This window comes from Bufo bufo, chromosome 3 (genome assembly GCF_905171765.1).
Source record: "Bufo bufo chromosome 3, aBufBuf1.1, whole genome shotgun sequence".
NCBI classification, from domain to species: Eukaryota; Metazoa; Chordata; class Amphibia; order Anura; family Bufonidae; genus Bufo; species Bufo bufo.
In genome coordinates, this window is record NC_053391.1 from 298,949,066 (window position 1) to 298,975,358 (window position 26,293).

Sequence of the window (26,293 nt, forward strand, 5' to 3'; positions counted from 1 at the left end):
AGGATAACAGGCTGAACAAATGTCTTTTTTCGTCCCTATATACTATGTTACTATGAAACCGAAAATTCTGGTCCGAGTTTGCTCATTCCTAGTACTACGTTGTTTAAATATAAATCTGAACGTGTTTTGTATCTTACACATTTAAAACAAATAATATTTATATCGTATACAGGCAGATCATATTATGTTTCTGTTTTGTAGGTTTCATGGGTTTGCTTTTTTTTATACTTCTATCACCTTTCTTTCAATAATCCACTGATCTTTACTGTAATATTCAGATATTATGATTGGAATTTCCTTAAATATTTTTAATTTACAATAAAATAACCAAATTAGACAAAATTTACATTTTTATTTTGAATTTAATATCAATAATATCTAAAAATAAAAATAAAAAAATTCATCCAGTCAGTCACAATATGCTCACTTGATCATATACTACCAAGCATGTGGAATTTCTATTGACATAAAACAAATGTTGCACACTCACCCTCACCAAACTTATGGTTGTCTTTAATATGATTTTAGCAACAAGTTTATTTTTAAAAGATATGACAAAATATGCAACATATGTTGAATGTTCATTTTCACAAAGCAAGTCAGTATTTCTACAATCACCAATTAAATATAATGAAACTGCAGTGTAAAGCTTTTATTTCTTTATTAAAACAGTAATTAATTGAGCAAGTCTTAGGCTTCTTTTTATATATATTTGGTTTTTGGGGGGAGTTAAAACATCATGAATTTCATGAAATTGTAACAAACATTTTTGGGTGGCTTTTTTAATTGTGGGTTTCTTCATATATTTTTAAACTCTGGTACAAAAGCCTAAGGGAGAACAGTTAAGAAAAATAAAATCACCTAGACACGTTGTGTATGCTAAACTGAAAAATAAGAAAATGTCACAAGCTAATACACTATGGGAACGTTTTACTAAGCTAAATGTGCTGGAATTCTAGCTTACTTTAGGCAAAGAAACCTGGCGTACATGATTTACACTATATTCCGGGAATGATTTAAAATGGCCACCAACAACATGTCCTAGAATGTGAGCAGAACTGGTTGCTTCCACTTGCAGAGCTGCCTAGAGGGGATGAGGTAGCGGGACTTCACTATACTGCTCCACAATACATAATGATGTGATCCTGTCAATGATATGCCATCATAACTGAGCAGACTGACAGGAAACTCACCAATATGTAGTATATGCAAGTGCACAGCCTAGTGTATAGCAACCCCCCCCCCCCCCCCAACTTCCCAGGCAGCTCTGCAAATGGTGGCAACCAGTCCTGCTCACATTCTAGGAGAACCCATCTTATTATACGTTTTAAACTTTTTGCACTTCTCTTGACAAAGGGGCTACCTTTGCTACAAAAGTGCATGTCTTAGTGTGCAAGAGGCATGATTTAAAGAGGTACTGTATTCCACTCTTAATTTTTACACTTATTTGTATGGAGATGAAGTTATAGAATTTTTTAATATGCATGTATTTAATTTTAAAATGAATAATATTTATTATATCCACACTCTCTCTAAAGAAAAAAATTATATTACTCATTGTATTCTTGTGTAAGGCATCCATAGGTGAGCTGATTAGGAATAAACATGGGATTAGTCATGCGACCCTCACGTGTGTCATTAACTGTACAGCTAACAGGTATTTGGGTAGTTTATGAGTAGTAGAACCTATACAGTATATGCAGTATTATCTGTGCATTATACATGTCGGTGTCTGTGTACTAGAATCTCTTACAATTTTTTTTTTTAAACAAATTAAAAAGGAAAGAATTCCTACAATACTGTTTACTTCATACTCCTCCTTGATTTAAAGAGGATCTATTGACTCTCCTAAAATATAGGATATAGGAGATAGGATAGGTTCACATGACCATTTGATTTTTATTTATTTTTTCTGATGCATCAGAAAAACAGAAAACAATACAAGAAAAAGGATCCTTTATTTTGAGAATCTGTTGTGCTCATTTTGCATCTGTTTTAGCCATTTCAATCTGAGATCCATTATTTAAGACGAGCGAAAAATTTCCTTTGTGGAGGACTATTTTTGTTTATTGTTTGTTTTCAGTTCTCCTGATGGATCAGAAGAACAGAAAACTAAACAGTAATGTGAACCTAGCCTTACTTAGTACCTCTATTCCCCTCTTCTTGTTTCCACCTCTTAATTGAGAATGCCCTTTCACATTCAATGCTGACAGTGTCAGACTGTGTAGTACACATTCTATTGAGCAAAGTAATACTCTGTTGCAGATTTTTCCCCCCTATATTTCCAGGAGAAATAGTTATATTACTATTTTACTTTTATTTTTCTTATTATTATTTTATTAGCAGAGCATGCTGTTTTCTAAGCAAAATACACAATGATTTCTGACCAATTAAATTATTATATTAAAGAATGAATTGGAGACTCCACAAGGACCCTCCGCAGCAGATTTGTTATAAATGCCAGAAAATGTATGTATTATCCAGCTGTATGTTTTCTGGTAAAATGACAAACAGAAACCTGACAGAGACCCCATTATAAGTCACTGTGGTCTATCGAGCGCCACTGTTTATGCCATGGAAATGGCTTTCCATCATTATCAGGAAAAGGAAGTTAGAAATGATAATGACAGTCTAACCTGACTAGCAATACGCAAGTTCCTTGAGTGTAACATAACCTTTTCTTGCAATTGTATCTGTGTATAATGGGTATGATCACCCTTTGGATGTAAGCAATAAACATTTTATTCACTAACTTCAAACTGAGATCCAGGAAAGGGTTAGCAATTCATAAAAATAAAAATGGTGAAGACTGTGAGGGAAAAAAAAGAGTCTGAAAACTGAACATAAGCTACAATATATACTATTCCTATTGAAAAACAATAATAAAACAATTCCACAACTATTTCTTCAACTACTAGCAAGACTGTACAACATATACTTCCTGTAGTTGAGGCCTGTTACAGGTTACAAGCATGGGCATAACTATAGCCATAACACTTGCTATGGGGTCCAGAGGTTGATGAGGCACAGTCAGGTCCAAGAACAATGTACCATTTCATGGGGAATAACAATAGGGAGGCTTCTAACTATAATGTGGGTTTCCTGATGGCTCTATTATCCATACTTTTAATTACTGCTTATTTACTTATATAGCTGTTTTAATTTTCTTACTCTAGGTATTTTGCTATAGGGGATTATGAATTATAGTTATGCCCCTGCTGGGAGAATCACATTAAACCATACTTAACATAGCGGAAAAACAGTAATATTTAAGTGTCCATACTTTTCACAACAGAGTGAGACAACTGTGTGAAAACCCCCATGCTAATCCCCCCCCCCCCCCCCCCGCCATTCTCACCAATTTGGAAAAGTGACAAGAAGGCTACAAAGTTGCAAATTATGGTTCACATCTGGTGTGCGTCATAATGTGCGACTTATTTATGCCACAATGGTGGCGTAAATGCAACTCTGAGTCTAGTGTATTCATTAATCTTTTCTATTACCCAAATTACATAATTCTTTGTTGTGCTATTTTGACTATTAGGAGAGTGGACCTATCCCCATAATATACTGCTGTTAAATGGCGCAGCATAGTCTGATGATAGATCTGCATTAAACATTATTTTAAATTTAACACACATTTTTGACATATGTATAAAAATTACATAATGGGAAAATACATTTCAGCTGATGTTCAGACTTGATTATTGTTGTCTCCTTCATCCATCCAGGTCTTCTAGTCAAAGTTATAATATAGACAAAGTGAAAAGAACATGGAGAACATCTGTGGGTAAGAAATTGCATATAGATTGAAATATTTCCCATGATTCAGACAAAATAACTCTTAGCCCTCATGCACACAGCCATACTGTGTTTTGTGGTCCACAAAGTGCGGATCTGCAAAACACGGATACCAGAAGGTTGGCCCTCAATAGACCAGTCCTATCCTTTTACATGATACGGACAAGAATAGGACATTTCTTGGGGGGGCCGCAGAACGGAGGTTTGCATGAGGACAGCACACAGAGTGCTGTCCGCATGTTTTGCAGCCTTATAGAAGTGAATGGACTCTAATCTGAGCCACAGAAAATTCAGCACGGATTCGGACCCAACCCATGGTGCATGAGGCCTTATTAGAAACATAGAAACATAGATTGTGTCGGCAGATAAGAACCATTTGGCCCATCTAGTATGCCCAATATACTGAATACTATGGATAGCCCCTGGCCCTATCTTATATGAAGGATGGCCTTATGCCTATCCCATGCATGCTTAAACACCTTCACTGTATTTGCAGCTGCCACTTCTGCAGGAAGGCTATTCCATGCATCCACTACTCTCTCAGTAAAGTGATACTTCCTGATATTACTTTTAAACCTTTGCCCCTCTAATTTAAAACTATGTCCTCTTGTAGCAGTTTTTCTTCTTTTAAATATTCTTTCCTCTTTTACCTTGTTGATTTTCTTTATGTATTTAAAAGTTTCTATCATATCCCCTCTGTCTGGTCTTTCTTCCAAGCTATACGTGTTAAGGTCCTTTAATCTTTCCTGGTAAGTTTTATCCTGCAATCCATGTACCAGTTTAGTAGCTCTTCTCTGAACTCTCTCCAAAGTATCAATATCCTTCTGGAGATATGGTCTCCAATACTGAGCACAATACTCCAAATGAGGTCTCACTAGTGCTCTGTAAAGCGGCATGAGCACCTCCCTCTTTCTACTGGTAATGCCTCTCCCTATACACCCAAGCATTCTGCTAGCATTTCCTGCTGCTCTATGACATTGTCTGCCTACCTTTAAGTCTTCTGAAATAATGACCCCTAAATCCCTTTCCTCAGATACTGAGGTTAGTAGTTTCTTATTAGGGTTGATGTCTGACTAGACAGCTTTTCCACCAGCAAAATCCGCTATTTGACGGGTGCTGGAAGCAAAACCTGCATTTATCTGATGATCACCACATTGGCTGCAGTCTGAAAGGGGGGGTTGTCTCTGATAATTTAGCTAATTATTAGAAAACCGGTTTCTTTAATAGGACACTATTGTCTTTTTTATCTCATACAGGGTAACACATGATTTGGGCATATAAGAATGGCTTTAATATAAAAAATATAAAAATAAAATGTCCTAAATAGGGTCATAAATAGTGAGTAAAAATGCAAAAACAACCCAAACATCTCAGCTAAAGATTTAAATTAATAGTGATATGTTTGGGGAACCCATTTTGTGGAACACTGTGTACAGAAATATTAAAAGATCAACTATGTCACCCGCCCATGCATGGATTCTTTTGAAAATCATACACCGTCTCTATTATACACCAGCATTACTGCATATTATTTATAAAGACAGGAAACAGAACTGCTATAAATGTAATAAAGATATAGGAGATTATAAACATCTGCTGTGGGAATGCCCAGGGATAAATAAATATTGGATTAAAATATTCCGGAAATTGCAGGATTGCTCCTCTATGGAGTATCAGGCATGCATTGACTACGCTATCCTGGGAATTTTCCCAGAGATTGATAAAAATAAAACTGAGCAGATTCTTTGGTTACGGGGCATTGCATTGGCCAAAATAATAATTGTTAAATACTGGGGCACCATGAAATACCCTAGTTTTCGGGAGTGGATGGAGTGGATGAATAGGGTTAAGCAGTATGAACATATTCAAGCCCAAACAGCGGGGAAGAAGGCAGCCTGGTTGCGGATTTGGGGCAACTGGAAACAATGATAGTCGATATAGATACGGCAGCTCCGCGGAAAGAAAAGGGGGGTGGAGGGAGGGATAGGGAGGTTAAAAAATAAAGAAAAACAAAAGGGAAATTCTGTATAAGATAAGATGAATTTATCATTGTATTCCTATTCTATTGTTTTGAGACACTGAAGTGGAGGACTGTTGATTTTTATCTTTTGGAAAATAAAATAATAATAAAAAAATAAATAAAATAGTGATATATTTGTATGTTTGTCAGCACTACACATAGCTATTTAAGCTTTCCAGAGTAATGACTGTGCCGCAGAGAAAATTACCTGCAATTCTTATGCTATCTCACTACAAATTAGCCTGAGGCCTCATGCACAAAACCCTATTAGGCTAGTTTCACACTAACGCTAAACTGTTTCGGCAGGTTGTTTCAGTAGAGTAACAGCCTGACGGAGTTTATCATAACCGGCATAGCCAGATGATACCTTTCCCCACCAGAACTTATTGACTATAATGGTACCCAGAAGGGATCCGACCTGCTTCTGGCGTTAGTGCTGACATTCGGCTGGAAAAAAAACATTGCTTGCAGCAGTATTTGTCTGGCTGAGTCTCAGGACTAAAGTCTGAAACAGGCCGTTTCCCTCAGTTTAGCACAGTTTAGCTCTAGGGTTAAATAGTGATGAGCGGCATAGGCAATATTCGAATTCGCTATATTTAGCAAATTTTTGGCCTAATAATTGCCATAAATTCGAGAATTCGTGATCTCCAGTCATTGTTTACTTGATTGCGAAAATCAGCAATGTAATAGATTTGCGATAAATTCGCAATAAATTTGCGATTAGAATATTCAACGCTATTTGCGAATATGAATATATAGCACTATATTCTAAATATTATCAAATTCTCAAAGTGGCTATATTCGCGATTAAAATTCTCGATTCGAATATTCGCGCTCAACACTAGTGTTAAACCAGCCTTAGGCTACTTTCACACTAGCGTTTTGGCTTTCCGTTTGTGAGATCCGTTCAGGAATGGAAAAGAATCCGCTCAGAATGCATCGGTTTGCCTCCGTTCAGTCACCATTCTGCTCTGGAAGCGGACACCAAAACGCTGCCTGCAGCGTTTTGCTGTCCGCCTGACCAAGTGGAGCCAAACGGATCCGTCCTGGCACACAATGTAAGTCAATGGGGACGGATCCGTTTTCTCTGACACAATTTGGCACAATAGAAAACTGATCCATCCCCCATTGACTTTCAATGGTGTTCAAGATGGATCCGACATGGCTATAGAAGATATAATACAACCAGATCCATTCATGACGAATGTATGCAGTTGTATTATTGTAACGGAAGCGTTTTTCCAGATCCATGAGGGATCCGCAAAAAACGCTAGTGTGAAAGTAGCCTTACAAATCTGCACAAATTCTAAGTGCAATGGAGCTGTGATATGGAAGTAATGTTAATCTACAGAGGACTCCATAACATTGTGTGATGCTGGATATTTGCATGGAGGTCTATTGTATGCACTCATGTGCTGCCAAGTAACCGTATTGCATGATATACGGTTTTGATTTTCTCCATTGAAATGACTGGTAGTTAAAGGGGTTGTCCATCTTTTTAATGTTTTTTTGTTCACAGCATCTCCTCCACCTGCTGGACCTTTGGGGGAAAGTATATTTAACAGCTCCTTCAGTCCACTGCTGTGTTTGCTGCTCTCTGGTCCCCATTTGTAAACTTCCGCTGCCATGGGTAGGAATCACATGTATAGCTGAAGCCAATAACTGGCCCCAGCAGTAACCTTCAAACTTTTAATGTTGGCAGCCTGTTAGTAGCCTGTTAATGTTTGTATTTTAACTTTAGAATTATTTCCTGTTCTTCCGTACAGGACACTTCTAGTTCTAAATATTATTTGGTTGGGCATTAAGGTAACTCCAAAAATGTAGGGGGTACTTTATATAGATAGGAATATCACACGGGTGAGAATTCTCGCGCGGGTGCAATGCATGAGGTAAATGTACTGCACCCGCACTGAATCCGGACCCATTCACTTCAATGGGGCTGTTCAGATGAGATGTGATTTTCATGCATCACTTGTGCGTTGCGTGAAAATTGCAGCATTTTCTATATTTTGCAGATGTGGTGCAATTTTCACGCATGGTTGCTAGGAGATGATAGGGATGAGCAACCCCGGACCCTATTAAAGTCTATTCACTGTATTATTTTCCCTTATAACATTGTTTTAAGGGAAAATAATAGCATTCTTAATACAGAATGCTTAGTAAAATGTGCCTTGAGGGGTTAAAAAAATAAATAAAATAACTCACCTCATCGCGCAGACAGCATCATCTTCTTTCTTCTTACAGTATTTAAGGACCTGCAAAAGGACCTTTGATGACGTAATCAAGGTGAGCGTGGTGACATCATCAAATGTCCTTTTGAAGGTCCTGAGAGAAGAAGAAAGAAGACGATCCCGGCTGCGCGATCAAGTGGATGAGGTGAGTTATGTTTTTATTATTTTTTAACCCTCAATTGACATTATACTAAGCATTCTGTATTAAAGAATGCTATTATTTTCCATTATAACCATGCTCTAATGCAAAATTATAAAGTCTACAGAACACCAAACCCAAACCCGAACTTCAGTGAAGAAGTCCGGGTTCGGGTCTGGGTACCACATCCAGTTTTTTCTCACGCGCGTGGAAAATCGCATTGCAATCGTAGTCAAAATTGACTGAAATTTAGTGCCTACTTGCACGATTTTCCCTGAACGAACCTGCATCGCATCCGGCCCTCACCTGCGACTCCCTTGTGAAGGGAGTCTTAGGCCTCTTTCACACGGGCGAGTATTCTGCGCGGATGCGATGCGTGAATTGAATGCATTGCACCCGCACTGAATCCTGACCCATTCATTTCTATGGGGCTGTGCACACGAGCGGTGATTTTCACGCATCACTTGTGCGTTGCGTGAAAATCGCAGCATGCTCTATATTCTGTGAATGGGGCTGCGTGAAAATCGCAAGCATCCGCAAGCAAGTTCGGATGCGGTGCGATTTTCACGCACGGTTGCTAGGAGACGATCGGGATGGGGACCCGATCATTATTATTTTCCCTTATAACATGGTTATAAGGGAAAATAATACAATCTACAGAACACCAATCCCAAGCCCGAAGTTCTGTGAAGTTCTTTTGTTCCTTGAAGAAGTTCAAGCTTACTATTCACTTATAACCTGGATATTGTTTGAACAATATTCCTCTTTCCAGTTTTAGTTCCTTCACTGAAGGTAGAACATTGGCTTCCAGGATTTGCTGACATTTAAAGGAAATGTGTTACCACAAATTTTATCTGGCAGTTAAAATCAGATGATAGCACTTCTCTTTTTTCTAATCTGTTTTTACTTTCTGATCGTATATTTTTTTTAAAAAATTCTGAACATTTTTATGGGGGTTGCCATCTTGCCTGAGCTCTTCTTAACAGCATTTACACAGCATTAAAACAATTGCTTCTTGGCAGCCCCATGGGCCATAGACACAATGGTCAGGAGGTGACCTCATTGATGTACATGGAAGAGTTCTCTAGGCATGCTCTGTGACCTGTACAGAGGTCATTGTAAGGCTACTTTCACACCTGCGTTCAGGTGTCCGCTCGTGAGCTCCGTTTGAAGGAGCTCACGAGCGGTCCTGAACGCAGCCGTCCGGCCCCAATGCATTCTCAGTGGAGGCGGATCCACTGAGAATGCATCCGCCTGCCAGCGCTCAGCCTCCGCTCAGTGAGCGGACACCTGAACGCTGCTTGCAGCGTTCGGGTGTCCGCCTGGCCGTGCGGAGGCGAGCGGATCCGTCCAGACTTATAATGGAAGTCAATGGGGACGGATCCGCTTGAAGATGACACCATATGGCTCAATCTTCAAGCGGATCCGTTCCCCATTGACTTTCAATGTAAAGTCTGAACGGATCCGCTCAGGCTACTTTCAGACGTAGAAAATTTTCTAAGTTATAATGCAAACGGATCCGTTCTGAACGGATGCAAACGTCTGCATTATAGGAGCGGATCCGTCTGATGAAACATCCAGACGGATCCGCTCCGAACTCTAGTGTTAAAGTAGCCTAAAAGGAAAGAATAGATAAGCTCTGACAATCAGCTGTTGTAAATGGTGGATCTTGTCTCATCTATACACAGAGATGATATCATTGCAGGCAGGATTAGAATAAGTTAACTACAGTAAAGTGATCTATACAAACCAAGAAGTGCACCGATTATAAGACATAGTGGCCAGTGTGAAAACTGCAGGATTTTTTGTTTGTTTTAAATCTAAAAAGTGACATGAAAATTAAAAATAACAATCAAAAATTATTTAAAAATATGTTAAACATAAAAAGTGATTTAAACACCAGGTAATTTTCTGATGACGCAAAATTTTGGGCGTATTATAGCTCCATTTTGTAGATAGCTGTAATTAAGTTTTCATAGAGATACATGTAGTATAACTCTGCTTCCAGCAGAAGCAAATCAATAAAAAATTCTGTGATGATGGATGCCAAATTTTCTTTATACAACTGTGTGTACATAAATAAGTAGGATATGATGATATTGATAATAATGTATGTTACCTCAACTCCAAGTACACCTAGGCCGACAGCTCCAGATATGGAAATATATTTCTTCAAACCTTTAGCAATGGTAATAAAACAGCCCTGGTGGCAAAGGTGGAGAAGAAAAGACATATTGTTAAAAATGACATTAAGAAATGGTAATGACCGGGTTGCTTTTATTTTACATCTATTACATAATATCTCAATACTGAAACACTAGAAAGAAATAAACAGCAGCAATAAACTGAGGGGGTCATATATTAAGACCAGCGTTTTAGACACCGGTCTTAACCCCTTCAGGACACAGCCATTTTTCGCCTTCAGGACGCAGCCTAATTTTGCTAATCTTACATGTCACTTTATGTGGTAATAACTTTAAAACGCTTATATTTATCCAGGCTATTCTGAGATTGAACAGTTGAAAAATTGATTCAAAATTTTTCTATTTTATTTATTTAAAAAAACAAATATACAAAAAATTTGGAAAAATTAGCAAATTAGCAAATTTCAATTTCTTTACTTTTATAATAGATAGTAATACCTCCAAAAATAGTTATTACTTTACATTCCCCATATGTCTACTTCATGTTTGGAAAATTTTGAAAATGACATTTTATTTTTTTGAGACGTTAGAAGGCTTAAAAGTTTAGAAGCAAATCTTAAACTTTTTTTTTAACATTTCCAAAACACAACCTTTTCAGGACCAATTCAGTTATAAAGTCACTTTCTGGGGCTTACATATTAGAAACCACCCATAAATCACCCCATTTTAAAAAAAACTACACCCCTCAAGCTATTCAAAACAGATTTTGGAAACGTTGTTAACCCTTTAGGTGCCCCATGAAAATTAAAGGAAAATGGTAATGAAATTTCAAAATTTCACTTTTTTTTGCAGATTTTTAATTTTTATCTTTTTTTTTTCTGCATCACATCAAGGGTTAACAGCCAAACAAAACTCAAAATCTATTACCCTGAATCTGGAGTTTACAAAAACACCCCATGTGTGCTCAATAAATGATGTATGGGCGCACAGCAGGCTTCAGAGTGGAAGGAGCACCATATGGCTTTTGGAGAGCGGATTTAGCTGGAATGGTAATTGGGAGCTATGTCGTATATGAAGATACCCTGAGATGGCCCTACAGTGAAAACCCCCAAAAAGTGACCCCATTCCGGAAACTACACCCCTCAAGGAATATTTCAAGGTGTGTAGTGAGCACTTTGACCCATTTTCCAGAAAAAGTTGCTTTACAACCACATTTTTTACTTTCACAAGGGGTAACAGGACAACATGCACCCCACATTTTGTTCCCCATTTCCCTCCGAATACGGCCAGACCCCATAAGTGCTCAAATAATGATGTATGGGCGCACAGCAGGGCTCTAGAGTCAAACCGCAAAATATGGATTTTGCTAATCTGAATTGGCAGATATTGATTTTAGGTGCCATGTCACATTTAAAATATTCCCCAGGTCCCCAGAAATTAAAAACCCCAAGAAGTGATCCCATTTTGGAAAGAACACCCCCGTACGAACATTTTAAGTGGTGGAAAGGGTACTTTTCAGCAAACAGGTGTCTCACAGAAGGCTGAAACACTTGTTAAAAGGATTTCAAAGCACACATTTGTGAAAATGATAAATTACTAGCAGACCCCATTTTTTCCCCATAAGGGATTAAAGGACAAAATGCACCCAGGTATGTGTTCCCCATTTTCTCTCCATTCAGGAAACACCCCATATGTGCTTGTAGCCTGCTGTATGGGCGCACAACAGGCAATTAGCTAAATGTGAATTTGGCTGGCCTGAATTGGCAGCCATGGATTTTAGGTCCCATGTCACATTAAAAAAAAATCCTGAGCTCCCCACAAATTAAAAACCCCAAGAAGTTACCCCATTTTGGAAATAGCACCCCCGTACAAATATTTTAAGTGGTGGAAAGGGTACTTTTCAGCAAACAGGTGTCATACAGAAGGCAGAAACTCTTGTTAAAGTATTTCAAATCACACATTTCTGAAAATGAAAAATTACAAGCAGACCCTAATTTTAAACTTTCACAAGGTGTTAAAGGAGAAAATCCACGCCAGTATATGTTCCCCATTTTCTCCCTATTCAGGAAACACCCCATATGTGCTTGTAGCCAGCTGTATGGACGCACAGCAGGGCTTAAAATGGGAGGAACACTGTGTGTCTTTTGGAGGGCAGATTTTGCTGGAATAATTTTCAGGCACCATGTCACATTTGAAGACACCCTGAGGGACCCAGTCAGTGAAAACCGCAAAAAAGAGGCTCTAGGGGTGCCAGAACATAAAAGGAATCTGAAGAAATGCCCCATTTAATAAAATGACACCCTTCAATGTATTCATCTAGGGGTATAATATGAATTTTGAAGGTTTTTATTTTTCATTTTTTGGGGGGAGGAAGCTATTATTGGATTGCCAAATGGAAAATTGCTAAACTGAAAATGTCTTCCCATGGATTAATTAAGAAATGAATGAAATGAACTTAATGTATATCAGTGGAGGTGTGATAAACTTGAAAGCACTCTCCAATGCAGAAGCCCGATTTAGAGGGGCAGGTCTGATAGTAGTGAGTAGTGTTGCGCGCAAATATTCGAATAGCAAATATTAATCGCTAATATCGGCACTTTGTGAATTCGCGAATATTTAGAATATAGTGATATATATTCGTATTTTCAAATATTCTAGATTTTTTTCATCTGAACCCATGATCCCTCCCTGCTTCTTGCTTGTGGGCCAATGAGAAGGCTGCAATGTCTTTGTCTGAGCTTAGCAACATCCCTAGCAACCAATAGGAAAGTTGCCTACCCCTTACTTTATAAGAACCTCCCCAGTCGTCAGTTTTTTAAAGTTCTGATACAGACAGCAGTGTCATTGCTGTGCTCTGTGCTTTCCACTCATTACATTAGATAGCTAGTTAGATAGCTTATATATATAAGACAGATAGTTAGTGGGAATTAGTCAGTGTAGGTTATATCCTGATATAGTGTAGCTGATAGGGTCCAATGCAGGGTGTTAGGTAGTGTGATAGGTTCTGCTGTCCATACATACATGCTACTGACATAGTGCTGTGATGTCACAACAATACATAGTGCACCAATCAGTAATATGTAGTCAGACCTGCTAAAATGTTAAGTTTCACGTATTGCGCCAAAATATGTGCATCATTAATTGCCGATTTACGCAATTGCGGCTATATTGGAGCACTCTATCTGCATATAAAGCCGTTTTTAATGTTCTGCCATGCCAACCATTTGCTCCAGTCTCAGGAAACTTCTATCAGCTTGGAAAATGTAGCAAAAGTGACCCACACCTGTATTGCTCGAGCTTTGCGTGAATATTGCATTGCCAATTTTTCACAATCAAGAAAATAATTGCGAATTCTCGAATATATGACGAATATTCTACAAAATATTCGTTAAATATCGTGAATACGAATATTGCCCCTGCCGTTCATTACTAGTAGTGAGTGGTGTCTTTCCTAATCCCTTTAACCGAGCAAACTCGGCATCTTTTTTGGGGTTGCCTTTTTTTTCTGTGGTGGGAAGTACTCCAGGGAAATGCTGCCCATGTATTATTTTTGAGACCCCAGAGGCACTGCTGACTGAAATGCTGCCCTTCCTGAACGCCAAAAATCATTTATTTTTATTTTTTTTCCCTGAAATTCCAAGAAGGTCCCCCCATGACCAGCTGTTCTGTGGATGACAAATGCATTATATAGTGACACTTGGGTTAGGTACACAGCTAATTTTTTCTACCACACCTTAGATTTTCTTAAGGCACTGTAGGGCTGTAGTACCTGGTCTGAAAGATCCACTCCGCCCATGAACTGGTTGTAATCCTGGATACACACACTTGGTGTTCTGCTCTGTGGTTCCTCGGACTGGGACTGGAGTGGATTGATTTGCATGGATGGTAGTTAACACAAGAACATCCCGTTTGTCCTTGTATTTTAGCAGCATCAAATTTTCTGAGCAAACAGCCCTGCTTTCTCCACGACACACTGTCTGATCTATAAAGGATTTAGGGAGCCCTTTTTGATTTTGTCTAATTGTTCCACATGTGCCTATGCATCTGGCAGCAAGGCACTTCAGGAGAGGGACACTATTGTAAAAGTTGTCCAAATATCGATGGTATCCGTGGTCCAACAGGGGTGGACTAAATCCCATACTATCTTCCCACTTATACCCAGAACTGAGGGACAATCGGGTGGCAAAATTTTGAATCTTTTCCCTCGTAAATACAAAAGCGCAATGTATACCCGGATACACTTTCACAGGCCTTATACAACTTCACGCCATACCTAGCAATTTTATTGGACAGGTACTTGCAGAAATGTAATTGGCCTTTGAAATGGACCAATGATTCATCCACTGACAGACATTTTTGGGGGTATCTACATGACCAAATTTGGAATTGTAGTGGTCAATCACTGGCCTAATTTTAACTGGGGTTGCTTGGGGGTGGGCATTCATTATTATTGCTGAAGTGTAGAAATCTTTGAATAGCTTCGAAACGGCCCGGGGCATGGCAAGAAAGTAAAGAGGGGTGTGATAAAGAATATCTTTGTTCCAATATGAACATATTGTTTTTTTTATAATGCCCATGCTTAAGAGAAGTCCCCAAAACTTTTGCATTTCAGTCGTGTCAGTAGGGGTCCATTTGTGGGACCTTGAAATATAACTGTCTGGATGGGAGGCAATAAATTGCTCTGCATATATATTTGTTTGTTCCACCATCAAGTTAATTCGGTCATCAGTGAAGAATAATTGGAAAAATTAATTTCACTGAAACCTGTGTTATCTAAATTGATGCCTGGAGTGGCTGTAAATTCAGGCACCTGGGCCACATAGTTATCTGCGGGATCCATGAAGAGTCACTTGTACGGGGCTGTGACTGCGCACTACCCCTAGGACGCCTACGAGGGGGTTCATCATAAGATAAATCATCTGAGGAAGGTTAAACTAAAAATGTCCCTTCATCTCCACTGTTGGAGTCAGTGTCCTCAAAAAGAAGGGCATATGCCTTTTCGGCAGTGAAAAGACATTTAGTCATTTTAAACTGTAAACTAACATAGATTTTATTTTTTTCAAGAAAGGCAGTTGTCAAGGCTCACCTGGTCCCAAGTTGCAATGGAAGCACGGATATTCGCCAGGAACTAAGCGATGGTAGAGATATAAATGAAGAAGGAGATCCAGCTTCCAGACAACGTATAGATGCTTTAATGAAAAGGTGCTAAAATCCAGACATGTACATCAGGTCTATGCGTTTCAGATCAATAAATTCAGATCCTTACTCATGACAACCTAGATTTTTTATTTTTTGGTCTTTTTTTTATTTTTATTGAACAGCAAACTTAAATCCTGTATATCCTTTTGGATTAAAACTCCCTGAGTCACTTGGCAGTTATTGACAGGTAGCACAGATGGCTGGCGATGAGCCTCAGGAGGCTGAAAATTATATACTGGGGTCTAGTATGGGGCACAGAGTAGTGCCAATATCCTTATTGGGGCAGGAAAGGGGTTAATTAATGTATTATTTTACAATTATAGGTGGCACAAATCTACATGGGGCATAGGAGACTTATATTTTACAGAATGATGCTACTCAAGCACAGGACACAAGTATGTACACACAGGAGGATAACATACGTAGTGACAGGGTAATTTTTTATTTTTTTATGTAACTTGGGAGTGTGTGACAGGTGTCTTGACAGACGGACAGGCTGGTGTGACAGGTGTCTTGATAGACGGACAGACTGGAGTGCCAGGTGTCTTAACAGATGGACAGGAGGCTGGAGTGACAGGTGACGAATGGATAGGCTGGAGTGACAGGTGTCTTGATGGACGGACAGACTCGAGTGACAGGTGTCTTGATGGACGGACAGACTCGAGTGACAGGTGTCTTGATGGACGGACAGGCTTGAGTGACAGCTGTCTTGACGGACAGGCTCGAGTGACAGGTCTCTAGACGGACAGGCTGGAGTGACCGCTGTCTTTACGGATGAACAAGCTGGAGTGACAGGTGTCTTGATGGACGGACAGACTCGAGTGACAGGTGTCTTGATGGAGGGACAGACTCGAGTGACAGGTGTCTTGACGGACGAACAGGCTTGAGTGACAGGTGTCTTGACGGACAGGCTGGAGTGACAGGTGTCTTAACAGATGGACAGGCTGGAGGACAAGTGTCTTGACGGATGGACAAGCTGGAGTGACAGGTGTCTTGAAGGACGGACAGACAGGCTGGAGTGACAGAAACAGCAGAGTGGCAAATCGGCACTGAAGGGGTTAATTATGTGTGAGGCAGGGGATGATTCGCAGAACTGATAAAGACAGGCTGACAGATGAGGCACAGAACTGATCTGTGCCACTGATTGGGGCACAGAATAGTGGCGTTTCGGCACTGAAGGGGTTAAAAGGGGTTAAAACGTTTGTGGTGAGTGGATTATGACAAAGCTCCTTCCCTGATCGCTTTCCTGAAAGAAATTGGGCTGATAAGAGAAGGAGAGCACACACAGTACCTCCCTAAATCGCCTCAATCTGCAGTAATGGACCAATCACAGTGATCGCCGGCAGGGGAGCGTTGCGATTCGCTCCCCGCCGGCGTCACTGATTGCCTAGCAACCCCCGTGTGTTGGCAAAACTAAACTGTCAGCGCATCGCTTTGTGCGCTGACAGTTTAATCGTATCACATACATGCACATGGGAATGCGGTAAAGCATCACATTCCCCCACAAACATGTACGTGATAATGCGGGAAGGGGTTAATATTCCTCTGCGCTGGCGGTTGATCCGCAGGCGCCTCGACATAATGTGAGCTTATCCAGCACAGTCTAAATGTAAGCCAGCTTCCTAAAACAGGCGTAGAAAATGATAATTGAGATGGGTCTGCCAGGCTGTCCCCTTCCCCGTCCACGCCACACTTACTTTTTTAGACCTGGCGTGAGCGGGGAAAAGTCACAGATTGCAGTGCAAATAACCTTTGTGCCGCAATATGCACCAGAAATACACCTAATTTAGGCTACTTTCACACTAGCGTTTGGGGCTCCGCTTGTGAGCTCCGTTTGAAGGGTCTCACAAGCGGCCCCGAACGCATCCGTCCAGCTATCAATGCATTCTGAGTGGACGCGGATCCGCTCAGAATGCATCAGTCTGGCAGCGTTCAGCCTCTGCTCAGCAGGCGGACACCTGAACGCTGCTTGCAACGTTCAGGTGTCCGCCTAGCCGTGGAGGCAAACGGATCCGTCCAGACTTACAATGTAAGTCAATGGGGACGGATCAGTTTGAAGATGACACAATATGGCTCAATCTTCAAACGGATCCGTCCCCCATTGACTTTCAATGTAAAGTCTGGATGGATCCGTCTGAACCACTTTCAGACTTAGAATTTTCTCTGAACTATAATGCAGACAGATCCGTTCTGAACGGATCTAAACGTCTGCATTATAGGAGAGGATCCGTCTGTGCAGACCCCAGACGGATCCGCTCTGAACGCTAGTGTGAAAGTAGCCTTAGGCGTATTTCTGATCATAACTGACACCCTGAGTTCACAGAAGGTGATTTCATTTTAACCAGTTTCAACCTTCTATCAATGCAGAATTCCTTTTTTCCATATTTGCTATGTTGTTGTCCTCTGCACATAAACCAAGTTTGGTTGTATGCCATCCATTCGAAAATAATATAAAAAGCAGAAATGTAATATTTAAAGTTTAATAATTCATATCACTTCACGTGATTATAACTATTCTTTAAATACAACATTTGTGTTTTGGCGTCCGTGTGCGTTCCACAATTTGCAGAACGGCACAGACAGCCATTGATATAACTGCCTATTCTTGTCCGCCAAACGGACAAGAATAGGACAGGTTATTTTTTTTTTACGGAGCAACGGAAGCGGACAGCACACGGAGTGCTGTCCGCATCTTTTGCGGCCCCATTGAAGTGAATGGGTCCGCATCCAAGCTGCAAAAACTGCGGCTCGGATGTGGACCAAAACAACGGTCGTGTGCATGAGGTCTTAGTTCTGAGTTTACATTTCAGTTATTTTATCAGTTATTTTGATTAGTTATTGTGAGCCAAAGTTTGGTGCGGGTCAAAAACACAGAATAGGTGCAAATCAAATCTTTACACCTGATCCCCAAGTAGGCCTCACTACTGGTTTTGGCTCACAATAACTGATGGAAATAACTGACCAAATAACTGAAGTGTGAATTTAGCCTTATATGTCCAGGATAACACCAAAATGGTGGCAGCACAGAAAAGGGATGATAAAATTTATACTTTTCTATGTATTTTTTTTAAAAGCAAAAGGTTATAACCCCTATGAGTAGCACAAGGTAACTGTACTTTATAAGTGCACAAGAAGTTGTGGAGTGGGCTCAGGAGCTGAGGAATCCATGTCATACATGGCGGACGAGTTAAACAGTTGATACCAGTCTGCCGTGGCCAGGACCAGATAACTGTAATCCTTGCAAATTAAGGGCTCATGCACATTAATGCATTTTCTTTCCGCATCTATTTTGCGGACCGTATGCAGAGCCATTCACTTCAATGGGTCCGCAAAAAAAAACGGAAGTTACTCTGTGTGCATTCCGTTTCCTTATTTCCGTTCCGTCCGCATCACGGACAATGATAGTACAGGTCTATGAAGGGCCAGCTGTTCCATTCCGCAAAATACGGAATGCACACGGATGTCATCCGTATTTTTTTTTACGGATCTGTTTTTTGTGGACCGCAAAATGCATGAGCCCTAAGTATGAAAATATTATTATTTTGTTTATCCCATATGGTAAATGCCATGAAAAAAAATCCCACTGCCAGAATGATCAAAAATCATATGTAATCCAAAACAGTAGCAATAGAAACTACAGCTCATCTTGCAAAAAACAGGCCCAGCTCCATTGAGAGAAAAAGCAACACACACAATCTTTTTTATTTATTTGGTATCACCATTATAGCACTGTAAGGGCTCATGCACACAAATGTATTTTTTTGTCCATGTTCATTCCTTATCCATATGTCCATAGAACAGGTCCTATTATTGTCCGCATTAAGGACAAGGATAGGACTGTTCTATTTGGGGCTGGCCATTCCGTTCTACAAACTGCAGAATGAACATGGCCAGTATCCGTGTTTTGTGGATCTGCAATTTGTGGACCACAAAACACCAACAGTCACGTGCATTAAAAATTAAACCCAAAAAACAGCAGAAATGTTTTTTTTTTTTTGAAGTTTTGGAATATATTTTATGGAACATTACCGTAATTGGTTCTTGGTTATTAAATGGTTCCATTAAACTGGTCCCACAAAAAACAAGCCCCCTTGGAAGGCAGGGAGGAAAAAATAAAAACATCACTACCAGAATTTGCTGAATGGGATAAGGGCTACAAAAAATTTCTTTACAGCTGTTTTCTTATACCGCATATATTTAGGTATGTTTAATTAGCAGTAGTCGTTATTAGTAAGTTTGATACCTGATTATTAGTGTAGTCTGGCATATTCTCCATGCACTTCTGTTTATCCTTTATGATTCCAGATATAACTGGGTTGTCACGCGTGCAGCAAGCTTCTGGCCATGGTTCAAAAGGATATAGGTGGTGGAAATGGGATCTGTTATCAAAGTCATTTAATCCAGATATACCACAGCAGGACAGCTAAAAATACAGAAAACAATATAGTACCACACTAACATAAACAAATACAATTGTAATATAAGTGCATGCTTCCTTACCTTTCTTTTTTTCTTGAGATATTGTGAGCTGAGTAGCACAAGATGGCCAGCTTTGAAAGCAAAAAAAAAAAACTTTTGTGCTACACCCAACACAGTTAGGCCTCCTGCACACAAAAGTTTTTTTCCGCTTACGTTCCGTTTTTTGCGTTCCGTATACGGAACCATCTATTGAAAATGTTATGCCCAACCCAATTTTTTTATATACTTACTGTTTAAACATTATTGTATGCTTCCGTTTCCGGTCCACAAAAAACTGATCACAAACGGAAACCAAACCGAAAAACGGAACGGCAAATCGGAACGGAAACGGAAACACAACGATAAAAAAAAAAAAAGATCCATTAAAAACGGCTCACAAAATGATGAAAAAGCCATACGGTCGTGTGCAGGAGGCCTTAGGCTGTCGTGCTTGTGTTGTAAACTGGCACTGTTCGTGTGAACTCTGTGCTGAGGTGCAGATCTGTTGACTTGAATGGGTCAGTGATCTGCAAGATATGCCAAAAGATAGGACATCGGAAGCCCATGGGAAGCATGCATGCTCCATAGCATGAAGTTCACACAGCCAGCGCCCGTGTTTTGCAGACCACACTATTTGCGGTCCACAACATGGGCACAGCGGCCATATGTTCATCTGAATGAGTTCACAGTTATTTGATCAGTTATTTCCATCAGTTATTGTGAGCCAAAGCCAGTGGTGAAGCCTACTTAGATCAGGTGTAATGATTTGATTTGCACCTATTCGGTGTTTTTGACCTGCACCTGGTTTTAGCTCACAATATCTGATCAAAATAACTGATCAAGTAACTGAAGTGTGAAGCCTAAGGCCCCCTTCACACAGGCGTCGCGGGTGAGGGCCGGATGCGATGCAGGTGCGTTCAGGGAAAATCGTGCAAATAGGCAGAGTTTTGACTGCGATTGCGTTCCGTTGTTCAGTTTTTTCCGTGCGAGTGCAATGCATTTTGCACGCACGTGAGAAAAAACTGAATGTGGTACCAAGACCCGAACCCGGACTTCTTCACTGAAGTTCGGGTTTGGGTTTGGTGTTTTGTAGATTTTATTATTTTCCATTATTTTCCATTATAACATGGTTAGAATGGAAAATAATAGCATTCCTAATAGCGATATATAGTTCGTGTGATAGAGGCCTAAGAGCTTATGCACCCAAGCATACTTGCTCAGTGACAGTGTCGGCTATGTGCACTCCGCTTGCGGATGTGGACCCATTAACTTGAATGGGTCTCAATATATGGCCACAGATAGAACATGTTCTATCTTTTTAGGGTGCAGAGGCATGGATCAGAAGCCCATGGAAGCAGTTCGCAATGCTTTCAATCCGTGCTTCTGCACCGCAAAAAGATAGGTGAAGCCCTGTTTTTGGTCATATCTGGCAGATGCAGACCCATTAGAGTCAATGCCGTTTACGGTTCAAAATACAGGCAACTGAGCACTTACGCTTATGTTCATGAGCCCTTAGGCTCACACTTCAGTTATTTGGTCAGTTATTTCCATCAGTTGTTGTGAGCAAAAACCAGGTGCAAATATTTCAATCATACCTTATCTATCTCTGTGTAGGCTTTACTCCTGGTTTTGGATCACAGTCAGTGATGGAAATCACTTAAGTGTGAACTAGGACTAAGGGCTCATGCATACGACCGTTGGCCGCTTTGCAGTCCGCAAAATGAGGATCCACAAAACACGGATACGTCCCCTAATAAAACAGTTCTATCCTTGTCCGTAATGCAGACAAGAATATGACATGTTCTATAGTTTTGCAGACGGCTCTGTACGGACATGCGGACAGCATATGGAGTGCTGTACACATCTTTTGCAGCTCCTTTGAAGTGAATGGGTCCGCATCCAACCTGCATAAAATGCAGATCGGATGCGGACCTAAAAAACTGTCTTGTGCATGAGCTCTAATGCAAACTTCTTTTTCTTTCATAGTCAGTCATTTCATACCACTTATCTCAGGATATCACTAGCCAAGAGGAAAGGTAAGAAAGGGTATATATATATATATATATATATATATATATATATATATATATATATATACACACACATAAACTGACAAGATTCCATGGCACATCCAAGAAAAGTGCAAGTTTATTTCACCAGAAAAAAACAGCAATGTTTCAATCCACTCAGTGGGATCTTTCTCAAGCAGTGATGATAACAGAAATGGTGCTCAAATATAGGTATATATACACACCCACATAATAATTGACTAACGAGCAATTAATACAAAAGTATAGATAAAAAGTGATACATCATAAGAATAAATATATGAACATAATTGCTAGTGTATATAGAACATGATGCAAAAGCAAGTGTAAAAACTCCAATCATCTAATACAGTTATATAGTATAAAAGTGCAATCAATCACAAAGTGCAATCATTGGCAGATTAAAAACATATGTGGATCCACTTGTGATATCAATTAAAAACATTAGAGTGCAATATAGATAAAGTGTATAAACACTAACCAGCATGGAGAAACCTCATGGCTTGAGCGTCTACTAAATCACATTGCGCATGTCCACAATGACGTCCGATCACATGATCCGCTGACATCAGCAGCAATGGGTCATGTGATCAGGCGTACGAGGCGCAACCCGCGACGGCGTATCACGAAGGTCCCAGTGTGTCAAATACCATTACTAGGTAACATCAAAAGACGCTCACTGTCACGTGGCCGGGAAAAACGGCACGCGACAGCCTATGGGCCCAGTGCAATGGTAAAATATCTCAAAAATAGAAAAATCAAAATCTTATATATACAAATACCATGTATCAACTATATATTTTACTATGCTGACATGTACATAAGTTTTCAACAAATAATCAGAAGTACATATAATTATAGGTTCTATCTCCTTGGGTGTGTGTTGTATACCCATTCTTCGAAGTATTCAATATATATGAAAGTAATAATAATAAGGGGAGGGATAAAAGCAAGTAAGAATAGACCATTAAAAGGGTCTAGGCATCCAAGCCCCCATCTTTATTTTACAGGCATCAATAATGCGCGGATATACATAATGCCTATTAAGACTATAAATAAAATAAAAAAATAAAAAGACCAGCGAATCCCATATAGTTAGTACAGGATCACTGATCAACTTGACCAGGGGGAGATTACACTGTATGTGCAGTATGTGCTCCTCCAGGAGAGATGTCTGTCCCAAATTTTAGCAGGGTGCCACCCCCACGTCAGTAGTGAGGGACACCATGCAAAGGATAGTATAAATAAAGACAATAAAATAAAATAAATAAATCGCTATTGAGAACTCACTTGCCGTCACACCTCCATTGCATGTATAAAGAGTATGGGATAATCACAAGAATACACACCCACCAATATTAATAAAATAATAATGTAACATGTCAATCATAGAAAATACTGAAAAATTGATCTAAGTGGAATCATCTTGATAAGCCGTAAGGAATCAAATAGGAGAAAAATGAGTACTTATGTAAGAGCACCAGGTGATGAGGGAGAGATATCAATAGTCCAAATAAAGGAGAAAAAACAAACAGGGGAGGAAAAGGAAGGAAAAACACAAGGGAAAGGGAAAGACAAGGAAAATTTGTTAAGTATCCACGGTCTAAACTCAACATTTAATCCATGTGGTTTTAGTGTATTTAATTCAGAAATCCAGTATAATTCTCGTTTTTTCAGCAGTAGATTTCTATTGCCTCCCCTACAGGGGATTGGAATCTGATCAACTATCATGCATTTTAGATCATTCTCTTTGTTACCACATTCAGTGAAATGTTGGTTACATCTGGTTTTAAAATCTAGTGATGTTTCTCCCACGTACAATAAATTGCAAGGGCACCATAGCACATATACAACAAAAGTAGAATCACATGTCAGGAAGTGTCTAATTTTATATTGTCTAGTGGTGGAAGGATGGATAAAAACCTCTCCCTTGTGTATATGGTGACAGTTAATGCATTTACAACAGGGAAAACAACCCATTTTTTTTAGAAGCTTTATACATTCTTTTTCTGTGAGCCCACATAAGTGTGCACAACTTTGTCCTTCAGATTCTTAGGTCTTCTATATGAAAGTAAAGGGGGAATTTTAAATTCCTCAATGTTAGTATATCCACTCTTGAGGACCGGCCAATGTTTGTTAATTATCTCTCTGATGTGTTGACTATCTTCAGTGTATGTAGTCACTAGTAGAGATGTCCCAAACTATTCGCCAGCGAACAGTTCCCGGCGAACATAGCTTGTTCGGTCCGCCCCCTATACATCATCATTGAGTAAACTTTGACCCTGTACCTCACAGTCAGCAGACACATTCCAGCCAATCAGCATCATACCCTCCCAGACCCTCCCACCTCCTGGACAGCATCCATCTTAGATTCATTCTGAAGCTGCAGTGTCACAAATTTGACTAAGTTGTAATCGCAATGCGATTAATACAGGTTATATTAATCGCATTGCGAATTCAACTTAGAGCTGGGTTCCTAATGGTTGTTGTATTGCTAGAATATAACGAAGATTGAGAATATAGTGCTATATTCGTTATATTCGTCAATTCTAGCAATACAACCATTATGAACTCAGATCTAAGTTGTAATCGCAATGCGATTAATGCAGGTTATATTAATCGCATTGCGAATTCAACTTAGAGCTGGGTTCCTAATGGTTGTATTGCTAGAATATAACGAAAATTGAGAATATAGTGCTATATTCGTTATATTCGTCAATTCTAGCAATACAACTATTAGGAACTCGGCTCTAAGTTGTAATCGCAATGAGACTAATACAGGTTATATTAATCACATTGCAAATTCAACTTAGAGCTGGGTTCCTAATGGTTGTATTGCTAGAATATAACGAAGATTGAGAATATAGTGCTATAATCGTTATATTCGGAATCGTCAATTCTAGCAATACAACCATTATGAACTCAGATCTAAGTTGTAATCACAATGCGATTAATACAGGTTATATTATTCGCATTGCGAATTCAACTTAGAGCTGGGTTCCTAATGGTTGTATTGCTAGAATATAACGAAGATTGAGAATATAGAGCTATATTCGTTATATTCATCAATTCTAGCAATACAACCATTAGGAACTCAGATCTAAGTTGACTTCGCAATGCGATTAATACAGGTTATATTAATCGCATTGCGAATTCAACTTACCACACTCTGCGTCAACTACGTAATTTTTCATAGGAGTTTTGCCATGGATCCCCATCCGGCATGCCACAGTCCAGGTGTTAGTCCCCTTGAAACAACTTTTCCATCACTATTGTGGCCAGAAAGAGTCCCTGTGGGTTTTAAAATTCGCCTGTCTATTGAAATCTATGGCTGTTCGCCCGTTCGCGAACATTTGCGTAAATTCGTGCTCGCCGTTCGCGAACGGAAAATTTTATGTTCGCGACATCTCTAGTCACTAGTGGGATTCTATGGATACTAGATTTTTTTTGTGTCTTGTTTAATAAATCCACTCTATTTTGTGTCCGGGCAGTAGTGCGGGTCCAGGATAGTGTCAGGAAAACCTTGTGTCTGAAATTGTCCCCCCTGTAATGTAACCTTTACATCCAGGAAATGTATATCTGTATTAGAGTAACTCAAAGTAAATTTAATATCATCATCAATAGTGTGAATAAAGGAAAAAAACAAAAGGAGTTGTTGTTCAGTACCAGTCCAGAGTACAAACACGTCATCTATGTATCGCCACCACCTCAGAACATGTTCGAAGTGGGGCGACACATAGATAAATGACTCTTTCAAGAATGCGACCACCATTTTGGCGTACGTAGGGGAAAAATCTGAGATGGATTTTTCTGCGACTGTCGCATCGCAGTCGCAGCATGTCGCATTGCGACACCATAAACTATCATTATAAAAATTGTCGCGCGACATTGGTGCGACAAAATGACGTGTAGAGCTAGCCTAAAAGCAGCAAAATCCACTGAGTGGTAATGCAGAGACTATACTGCCAGCAACTTGGCTAGGTGGGAGTTAAAAGGCTTTTGCAAGATGCTACTGGGTCAATGTTTTTCTTGGTGAGGCATCACCCCAGCAAGAAGACCATGTCCTATTGACACCTTCATGTTTGTGTTGGTCTAGTTTCCACACCAGCTGCTAATCCGCCTCCATCACCCCCTCCTCTATAGACATCTTCATGTCCCCAAAAGCAGCAGGGAAGAATGTCGCTTTCACTCCCCCTCCTATGTGTAGTGTAAATTAAAGTTTTGCCATGTGGTGGTAGAGCTGATCAGCCTGG

The 26,293-nt window shown here is 39.8% G+C and overlaps 1 protein-coding gene across 1 annotated transcript in view; it reads right to left on the minus strand.

The window, feature by feature from the left end:
* Window positions 1-3,736: 3,736 nt before the first annotated feature.
* LOC120993755 (tetraspanin-18-like) overlaps window positions 3,737-26,293 on the minus strand; it is a 161,914-nt gene continuing 139,357 nt past the window's right edge. The window contains exons 6-8 of the mRNA XM_040422225.1: window positions 19,778-19,957; window positions 10,311-10,394; window positions 3,737-3,784 (exon numbers count right to left, since the gene is read on the minus strand). Coding sequence (XP_040278159.1) covers window positions 3,737-3,784; window positions 10,311-10,394; window positions 19,778-19,957 — 312 coding nt within the window. The remainder of the gene's footprint in view (window positions 3,785-10,310; window positions 10,395-19,777; window positions 19,958-26,293) is intronic.